The 11239-nt window shown below is 31.7% G+C and overlaps 1 protein-coding gene across 1 annotated transcript; it reads left to right on the top strand.

Annotated features, from left to right (window-relative positions):
• Positions 1–9714: 9714 nt before the first annotated feature.
• LOC132277173 (ethylene-responsive transcription factor TINY-like) lies at positions 9715–10929 on the top strand. Its single transcript, XM_059778942.1, has one exon. It carries the CDS (start codon positions 10010–10012, stop codon positions 10796–10798), a length of 789 nt encoding a protein of 262 aa, XP_059634925.1. The 5' UTR covers positions 9715–10009; the 3' UTR covers positions 10799–10929.
• The last annotated feature ends 310 nt before the right edge of the window (positions 10930–11239 follow it).

The raw sequence follows: 11239 nt of genomic DNA, 5'->3' as shown, positions 1-11239 counted from the left end.
CTGTGGATTTATATTAATTTTTATAATATAATATCTAACAGATACTGTATTTTTTTTATGAGATAGTTTTTTAAAAACTAGCAGGTCTACTAATAGATCATTTGATAATTTCCAAATATATAATAATACATATTGAATTGTTATAAATTGAGAAGAGAATGTCATCACCTTGGAATTCTTTTAAAATTATGTTGCGAAGGCTCTTGATGGTCCTGATTGGTGTGTCAAACTAATTTTTAAATTTGTTTTGATTATTGTGAAATTAAATTGGCATTTCAAGATTCTGTTTTATTAGTACATCAATTAGAGTTGCAATTAGAAAAGAAAAGGCTTATAAGGATATCTTATTAAGTTATTGTGTTTATTTGATAATTTTTTAATAAAAAATATTTTATTAGTATAACATTTTCTCTAGTTATTGTAAACTCTATTCTATTGAGTCTTCGTAAATTTGTAACAGCCATTTCTTGGAATTTCTTGGGAAATTAATATTTGACACTTGGTAGTTTTTTGTAAATGTAGCTCACTCGGCTCAGGCAGCAGAGTTTAGGCCCAGGAGTTCTTTTGGGGCCCAGTTGACTTATTCCAGTTGCAAGGTCCAGGCCCAAACTATGGACAAGCTTCAATACAGGTCTAATATGACCAGGCTAAGGCTTAATCTCGGGCTCAGTCGTGATTTGTTCTGGGCCGATTCGGATTTAGTTAATTTGAGCCCATATCTGGTCGAATGGAGTGCAATTCGAGACCTATATATATATATATATATATAGGCAAATATATACACAATATTTTTACACATTTATACCTAAACAATTATATACTTGTAAACATATAATACAAATTAATATAACTTCTCTATTTACTTACATAAGAAGTATATTAGTAGTAATAATGTATAGTTATTAATGATTATTAATGGTAATTTTGTATATAATATTAAATTCGGCCCCCAAATATTTTTCAGAATTCTATATTAACAATAATTATTCATGATTTTTAATGGTAATTTTTATAAGAAAATTAAAGTTGACCTCCCAAAATTTTATAAAGTTCTCATTTATAGTTACTTATCTACGAAAATTAAAGATGGTTTGTAAAATAAATTATTTATGACTTTTTTGAACCATTTGGTCTTGCCTTTAAAAGTTCAACTGTGTTTATTATTTTGTGAGTCTTACTAAAACGTATTAGTACTCTACACACACATATAAAAGTATATAAATTATTTGTTATGATTTAAAGAGAGAGAGACAAAAAAAAAAAAAAAAAAAAAAAAAAAAAAAAAAAAAAAAAAAGAAGAAGAAGAAGTGGACAATGACAACTTTATTAATGGAATGTTAACTAATTTTCTTTCTATTTATTTTTCTCATATTGTTTATAGATTTGTTCTTAAAAATGTAGTGGAAAAAAAACTATTGCAATTCTTTTATTTATTTATTATATTTAACTTTATATAACTACCTAGCCCCCCAATTGAAAATTTCTAGCTCCGCCCTGCTTGGCTTGAACCGAGATGCCACTTGGGTGGGCACGCCCAATATCGAGAGGCACATCCAAGTGGGCACTTGGCATCACACCAGATCAAGGATTTGATCTGGATCTAGCTCTGATACCAATCTTAATGGGTCGGACGCTTGTCTTATGAGTTCTAACCAAAAACTCATGTTGTTGGTTAGTATTGTATATCCGTCCATATATACCCAATCTCTTTATCATTGGGATTCAATATGAATACTTTTGTGGGTATCCAAAGAGATTAGTCCTGCCCACGAAAGGAGTGGGATATTTCACGTCAATAAATGAGATACTTCATCTTAATAAATCATGTAACACTCATTTCTAAAACCACGTAAGTGCAAGAATTATATGCCATATTCAGCATGTGATGCCTCTGTCAAGTCCTCTACAAAAATTACAACAAGTTGAGGAGCCGGTCATAACCTTTTCTGAAGAAGATGACAAGGGAATTCACCAGCCCCATGATGACCCTTTGGTAGTTTCCATAATTGTCGCTAATTTCACTGTTCGACAAATATTGATAGAAAATGGTAGCTCGGTTGACGTACTATTTCTTGGGGTGTACGACAAATTGAAAATCGGCCGAGAGAAGCTCCGACCCATGAAGTCACCACTGGTGGGATTTTTAGGCGACAAAGTATATCCACTGGGGCAGTTACACTTCCAGTCACTGTAGGAGCCAATCCAAAGAAGGTCACTGTAATGGTGGACTTTGTGGTAGACTGTCCATTATCATATAATCCCTTTAGAAATCACCCATATACCTTAATAAATGACCTTAGAGGTAAAACTTGTGGTAGCCTCCTTTAGAAGAGAAAACAAATCCTAAAAATAGAGAGGGAAAATATATTCATTTTCCTTACAAATACAATCGTGTCCCATCATTTAAATTATTTTATTATTATTATTATTTTTTTTAAAAACACCCTTTCTATGTTTATTGAGTCAGGTCAAGCTTGCTTCTCTATCAACTTGGTCGACCTCATAGGATTGGCCCAATACGGACCAACATCCTCTCCACTGCACTGCAGGATACAGGTCACTGGAAGTGATTTTGACTCGCCGATATACTTCTACTGAATTATCAATGTTCTAGTATTGAGTAAATAAGCAATGGAAACTTCGTTATTCCTTCATAACTCGATGAATTTAAAAAAAGAAAAAGAAAAGAAATGGCATTACAAGGGAAGAGGTAGGACTCAAGCCTTCCTGGATGTGGTCCATGGGCCTTGAAGGCCCTGTTGTGAAGTGCTCCGTACTTCATTTATAGATGTAGCCCAAACAGTGGATTCATCCATCCATCCATCAATTAGGGTCCCGCTATAATAAAACACTCATATGTGAAGGGAATGGAGTAATATAAGTGATGTTTCTCTGCCAATATCATCAAATCCATTGTATACTTCTTTGATTGAGTGGTCCCCAAGAATCAATCTCTATGAGCACAAATATAGGTCATAGGACATTGTATAGCAATCCTAGCATGGACATGCAACCCATTGTGGGTGATTTAGCTGTAAAATGGTTCATTATCAAACATAATATGGGCCCCTTTCCATATCAATAGTCAAAGCCCATTTGATAACTCCACTGCTACGATCCAAATACCATTAATACATGTGGGCTCAATGGCCCCCATTAACTTATAGTACCATTCTAATATCTACCGTGAAAATAGCCAACTAACAACATAGCCATTAAATGAAATAAAATAACACCCCAATTCTTTTATTCATACCTCAAGCTGCTACTAGATTTTATTTTCTCTTTTTTTATTTAGAAGAAGATGCCTAACTAAAAATCAACCATTAAAAGAAGGAAAATTGTATATTAATCAAAAGGAAAATTAAATTGCTTTGGATAATGATTTAGACTTTGTCAATCAACATCTCTATAAGGTAGATGGCCATATAGCAACTAGTGTTAACGATGTCTTAAACCAGTTGATGAACTTGGGAGGATGAACGACCGTTTTGACTATTTTCTATTACATAGTTTATAAGTGCAATTCCGACTAATTTGTGTAAGTGAGAGTTAATGTTATTATGATATCATATCTATATAATCTCTACTCACATTAAGTGAGAATTAATATTATTATGATGTCATTACTATATTAATCTTTACTCACATAAAATTACTCTAACAACATCGTTATCTCTCACTCATCTTTTTCAAAAAAAATCCTCCCTCTCTCTCCTCTTTACTCCTATATTAAACAAGTCGAGATGATTTTTGTTTCTCTTTTAACCTGACGTTCTCTCACATTTTTTCTATATATAGGGCTTTTGGTTATATTTTCCTAACTCCATCATCTTATATTATTCTTTTCCAATCATTACTATTGCCACTAAAAGTTGTATATCTTGCAATCACATTTTCATCCATCTTAATTTCATGGCAAAGAACATTCATTTTTGGTGTGAAATATTCTCCCAATTGTGAGAATGAGCAAGAGAAGAGAGAGGGAGGATCTTTTTTTGAAAAAGATGAGGGAGAGATAACGACATTAAACGTCGTTGGAATATGATCAATTTTTCTTAATTCAAAACGGTACATTTTTTAAACTTTGGTAAATTTTTCTTATTTCAAAATTGTACAGTTTTCAAACTTTCTTTAAATTAGTTGACGTGGTTTAACACAAACGTTAGATCAATTTTAAATGTCATAGTGTCAATTTGTAGCAAATTCAACTTAGGATAACTTAAAGAATATTTAACAAGGTCCAAGTCCTAATCTCTATAAGGTAGATGGTCATGTAGCAACTAGTGTTAACCCATCTAGTTGATGAACTCAGGAGGATGAATGATTGTTTTGATCATTTTCTATCACAACACTTATAAGTGCAGAGTGCAGACTCCACCTCCGACTGATTTATGTAATTGAAAATTAATATTATTATGATGTCATTAATATTCCTAACGTTATGATGACGCTAATCTCTACTCATATAAAATTAGTCGGATTCTTCCGACCGTCAACCCCGTACAATTGTTTTACAATGACCAAGGCTAGCAACTTGCCTTTCGAATGGTTGGTTAGTGACTCACTGAAAAGTGATGCTATAAAATTCATATAACTTTATAGCATAATTCAAATTAAAAAATGTTTAACTTGTGAAACATGAACAGGGATTTCCCTAAAACAAAAATTTAACAGTGATTTTTTTAACACTACATTGATTTGAGCGCTCAACACAAACACATTCAAAATTTTAATTTTTGGTCCGAAAGGTGATAAAGGGTCGGATTCGAATCCTCTTACGAACCACTCATTAGCCATGTGGTGGGACTCACGTAGAGTTTTGAGTGTGTGAGTTTAAATTGGAACTCTCTACCATTTCTCATTACCACTAGCTTAGGGACCTCAGGTGTCTCCGAGATTTATCAGTCCCTTCCATCATATCATCCAATTTTGTGGGGCCATAAAATTGAATTGCACCGCAGAAACAAATATACTGATTTTCCAAATACACAAGGACCAGAATGTATTTAATTATGATACGGAGTAATATATATCATCGGATAATGTGTAGCCATAAAAATTGAATTGTAATTTGTACCACAAAAAGAAGTATAGTGATTTTACAATTACACGAGGAGGACCAGAATGAATTTAATTATCTACCCAAACTTGTTTTTGTGTTGTCAGATTTACAAGTACAATTCAACTTATTATGCTCATGATTTGGCTGATTGTCTGATACGGAGAGAGATGAATATCAGAAATGGTTATTCGCGCCAACATTGTTTGTTGGGAAAAATCATTTACTAAACTTGTACTTGTGTAAATACCTTCAACCTTAGACCTCAAATTAATCACATTATCAAAGTACATGCCAAGATACATCATGTGGAGACTTCAGTGGGAGACTTATTACATCTCAGTCTTTACTTTTACTGTACCGACACGATGCTTGTATTCCTAATTTTTAAAATATTCTATATAATTATAAAATGTTCACGTTACAATGCCTAAGGAAGAAGTTGCTTAAACTTATACATATGCATTATGAAAAAAATCGTGAAACAGAGTAAAAGTGTGCAAAACCGACAATATATATATCAATGAAATGCGTCAAGACATATCATACCTTCATCCCAATTTATTTATTTTTTCGGACCATCCAAAATTACTTGTCCTAGCTTGATTATATATATATATATATATATATATATAAATTAAAAAAATAACTTGGTAATTTTAAGATGTACAATTAAAATTAGACTATTTTTTTATCCTACGGTTTGAAATTGATCCCATCACTCAAATTTGGATTGAATATTCAATGCAATAATTTATTAACGATCTGACCAAATATAAAATAGTATGTAAAATATATTATACATAATCTGTAATTCAGTTGGTATGCATTTCATAAAAATAAATTTAAAAAAATGTTGTTTACATAATGATTTATCATTTATAGTATTGGACATTTTATTATTTTAGTTTTTCTTCATTTTCTAATTCTTTTCTTTCTCATATTGATTTTTTTCTCTCTTTATTTTTTTGATTAGCTAATCAATTATCTATTTCTTTCTACTCACGAGTCTTCTTCTCTTTTTTGTGTTACTTTTTCTAATATGAATTTTGAAATTTTTAACAAAAATTATATCTCTTCACAAAATCAAGAAATCATATTGAATATTTGATAAACTACAAAATAGAATATATATACCCAATAACAGATAATATGTCCGATTATGCATTGGAACACATATAATCCTTATAATTTTTAGATTAGATCAAGTTACACTCAGTCTGGACCAAATCTTTTCGCAAATCTACTCATATCAATTATAAAAAAAAAGTACCACACATAATTCATAATTTGAGCTAACATAGAATAGTTAGGAAAGATACGAAGAATATAAAATTGAAATAATTACACTTTCCTCCTCTATAGACTACATAAATAACAAGGACCTCTCATATAGATTTAAATATAACATATTTGGATACAATGAATATTATAGCCATTTAATACTTACGTCAAAAGTTATCATAAGCCGAGATCTATGTTATTCATTTAAGAGCATCTCTAGTGATATATTAAAAAAAAAATTGTGTAAAATATACATTACCATATATGATTTGTAATTTTTTTTCATCTCGAGCAGTCTGTTAAGATATACTGCCACATTTGTGTGAGAGAAAAGAAAGAGAATCGTGAGTGGAAAAGGAAGATAAGAGATAAAATATACTTACATGGTTGTGTAAAAGGGTTGTGTATACATCCTCTTTTTCCACTCGCGATTCTCTTTCTTCTCTCTCATTACTTTACGCCTCTTTATTTCCCACTTTTCTAGAGCACCATAGAGAATAATCTGCAACTGGCAAGGATAAGAACTGCTCGACCATCTTTTATTTATTTATTTATTAATAAACATAGTTCGATTCATCACTTTCATTTGATCAATCTTATCTTCTGCAATCATCGCAGTAGATTCTAGGGTTTTTTTAGATTTTTTTTTATCCTTTTATATTATATTCTAATGAGATAAATATGTACTAACTAACCAAATATTAGATATATATTTTAATCACGTTTTTATATAATTGTTGATATAAAACAATTGATTGTGTACTTTCTACGTACTTGAATCTTATTTTATTGTTTGTTATTAAGTTAGAATTCTGATGGCGGCGGGAAAGGTTTACTATTGGTGTGCGGGATGGGAAAGTGAAATATGATGGGAAATTATTATTTATTTCCTAATTGAGGAGGATTGGGACGTGAGGTTTAATCGGCAAAAAGTAATGTGAATCATGTAGGTTTGTAAAAATTATGTAGGATTTGGATATAATACGTGATTGGTTGTTATTGGTAATACAAAATTTCAATCACAGGAACTAAAAATAGGTAATACAAAATTTTTACAAAAAAAAAAAAAACAAACAAATAAAAAACAAAATACACATTCTTCTTTATGAAATGTCTCATCCATCTTATTCTTCTTTCTCTTCTATCTGGTTTATACTTTCCTATCAAACGGAGCATATGTTACTCACCGGGATAAAATGGTCATCTTGCTAGGACAATAAATTAATAATACACTCCTTACATAGTATTGTGCATTCACCGCGTCTACCAGTAACCGGAGAGTAGTGAAAGTGGGAAGAGAGACGTATTTAATGAGGGTTGAGTGGTACACAAAAAAGAAGGCTGGCCCATTTAAATCATCGGAAGCGTGGCAGACGGCGGATCTGTGACAGCTGTGAGTACGGTTGGCCTGTGATGGGTCAGTCAGTTAATTCCCGCACACGCCTTTTTCTTTATTTACTTCTTAAATTCAACTATTTTTTTGAATAACTATTTTTATTTAATGGAAACCACTAAGTAATAAATAAAAAAAAAGTAAATGATATTATTGCTCTAAAAACAAGTTTGACAATTAGTTATTTTACATTTGAATTTATTACTCTAACGATTATTTATTTTTTGTGTTTCTTATACTGAATTCCAAACGGTGTCATTTGAGAAATGCTTGTATCATATTCCATACTCATTATGCTTCATACTGATGGATTTATTGCTCACCCATTTGCAAAAGATCATTTCCAATTACATTATATATATGTCAAAATAGATATATTTTTATTTGCATGTGTTTATGAAGGGAAAATTACATATTAAATAGAGTTAGAAGTCCTAAATAATAACATAGTCTATTTTAAAAGTTTGTTTTTCAAGATAAGACATGATCAAGAATGCCATTTACATTATATGGTAAATACTTGCAAGATAAAAAATATATATTTTTAAGAATTAATTTATACTTGAAAAAATGCAATTTGCCTAATAAGGTAAAAATAAATTATTTAAGAATAAATTTATACTTGGGAAAAAAAAATCGGTAATAGTTATAGCAAATTTGGATGAATTCTCTTATCTATTTAGACAAATGACGATTTTATTGTAGTGAATTACCTGATCTAACGTTTCTAATTGATTATTTATGCACAATATAAGTAAGTGGAGGCCCCATTCCCTTATTTGTAGCAAAGATGAAACAATTAAAATAAGTAAGTTTGACAATTTACTATAACAAATTCGTGCAAGAATTATTTTTTATTTTTTATTAGAAAAGAACTTTCCTGCTCTAAGTTGCAATATAAATATATATGAATGGTTATAATGAGATTACGAGAGCAAACTTTTTTTTTTTTTTTGTTTTTTTGGGAAGATGAGAGCAACCTTTTATACATCTTTACTGGAAGACAAATTATTAAATTTTATCTCCTCCATAGAAGTAAAAGATAAGTTATCATTATTTTTTGAACAAAAGTCTTAACATGAGATTTGCATCAGATTGTTGAGCAGGTTGAATTAAATAATAGACAAACTAATTTTAAATTATATATTTTTTAATATTATAAAATTATATAATTGTAAAAAGGATATTTTGATACTTTGGAATAAGAGTTTAGAGGGCGTTTTAAAATCTTAACAATAATTTTTGATGCATTTGTAATTATTTTTGTTAATTCAATTCACATACAAAATTAACTTTTAAAATAGATCAATTTATTGTTTAGAACTTCTAACTCTATGTATGTGTAATTTATTATTATTATTATAAATGATCTTATCTTAGCCTTTTTATATTAAATTTTTGTAAGACTTTTGTGTGAGATATATATATTATAGTTTATTACATTTTTTAAATAATTTTTCTAGTTTTTTTCTTGAACTTTGACACGTCAGCAATCTGACCATCCTTCAATAGAAAGAGACATATTCGTATATATACCATATTTGTGAAAATATATATACCATATTTACTGAAGAGAATTGAAACTGGAAGAACATGTATTCAATGAAAGGTTAAATGTGGTACAGAATAAAAGGCCTAGGCCATTTAAACCCCTAGAAGTATCTCAGACTATGAGAACCATTAGCCTCTGATTGGTCAGCCCAATAATTCGTCATTCTGGTGGCCATTTAATTATTACTATCCAAACTTAAGTAGTTTCCAAATTATTTTTTAAATTCATATAACTTTTTAGTATTATTTTGTTTCCTAAAAACGTTTTTATTTTTCAATAAAGGACTTCTCTAAAAAGGGCAAAAAAAATCTTTACCTATATTATAGCAAAATTTAGAAGTACATATTTTAAAATTTTAACTAAAATAATAATAAAAAAAGAAGACATCTATTATGTACATATTATATGCTGCTGCGTTATTATTAACAAATGATGGTTAAATGCTCGGTTGGTAGCAAGGGGTCTCTCTCTCTCTCTAGTCTCGACTAAACCCTCTCCTATCATTCTTTTCCCTTCTCATTCCTCTCCTCTCTTTATATATATACACACAAAGACGTATACACATTACACACCCTTATATATATATATATATAGATATAATACATAGTTTCATTACTTATCAATCTTCCTAGCTCTATGTTCTTCTTCTCTCTATATCGATCACTTCCATCACTTTCTACCTGTGAAATGCCCCTCATTTGGTGAATCACCACCACCGATGGCGGAACTGCCCAACTCAGAGACTGACTCAAGTAGCAACTCGTCCTCACCACCATCTTCATTATCCGGACTACCTCAATCCAACCAAAACTTAGCCGCCCCGAACCCATCATCACAGGATCAGCCCAAATCAACGGACCCAAGTCAGAACCGACCCAAAAGGAGCAGAGAGAGCAGCAGCAAACACCCAGTTTACAGAGGGGTCCGAATGCGCACTTGGGGCAAATGGGTATCCGAAATCCGCGAGCCCAGAAAGAAGTCTCGGATCTGGCTCGGAACTTTCTCCACCCCGGAAATGGCTGCCCGGGCCCACGACGTCGCCGCCTTATCCATCAAAGGTGACTCGGCGATTCTCAACTTCCCGGAACTCACTGAGTTGCTGCCTCGTCCAGTCACGTGCTCCCCACGTGACGTCCAAGCCGCAGCCACTAAGGCGGCGTCAATGGATCATCTCAATCCTCCGTCCTCCTCCTCGTCATCGTCATCATCGTCATCTTTGACATTGTCAACATCGTCGTCGTCGGTGTCGTCGCTCGCGTCGGTGACGTCAGAATTATCCACGACGCCGGAGGAGCTGAGTGAGATAGTTGAGTTACCGAGTCTAGGAACGAGTTACGACTCGCCCGAATCACGGAACGATTTTGTGTTTGTAGACTCGGTTGATGGGTGGGTCTACCCTCCCCCGTGGATGCACAGAGCGGAGGATTGTGTTCATTTTACCGATCACATGGCAATGCTAGAGAGTACCACATTGAGCGGTTTGGAGGACTACTTGTGGCAACACTAATGCTGAGAATGGTGTATGCATCTTTTTTTTCTTTTCTTCTTTAGCACCTTTTTTTTTTTTTTTTTTTTTTAATTTTGATTTTTAATTGTAACCCTTTTTACCTTTTTATTTGAGGGGCTAAATTAAATACCTTTCCTCCTCCTCAAGTTCCTTAGTACTCTCTCTCTCTGTATATATATATATATATATATATAGTAATATTTATGAATATAGGCTTGCTTGAGTTTATATATGCCTATTGCCTACCCTCTTCAATGATTCTTACTGTGCGGAGGTAATATGGAAGAGAAAAGCAAGGATAATACCTTAATTAGTTGGTCTATACTAAATTGTTAAAAATTTCTTTTCTATCTCAAAACTAAATACTCAATGTTCAAGTTTTACTTTTTTGGTTAATTAACATTAAAGTGCTTTAAGAAGTTAAAGACTTCATTTTTTTCT

This window comes from Cornus florida, unplaced genomic scaffold (assembly GCF_030987335.1).
Source record: "Cornus florida cultivar Cherokee Brave unplaced genomic scaffold, ASM3098733v1 CherokeeBrave_3.0.0_Hap2_Chr10, whole genome shotgun sequence".
Lineage (NCBI taxonomy): Eukaryota > Viridiplantae > Streptophyta > Magnoliopsida > Cornales > Cornaceae > Cornus > Cornus florida.
This window is presented reverse-complemented; position numbering and strand designations above follow the sequence as displayed.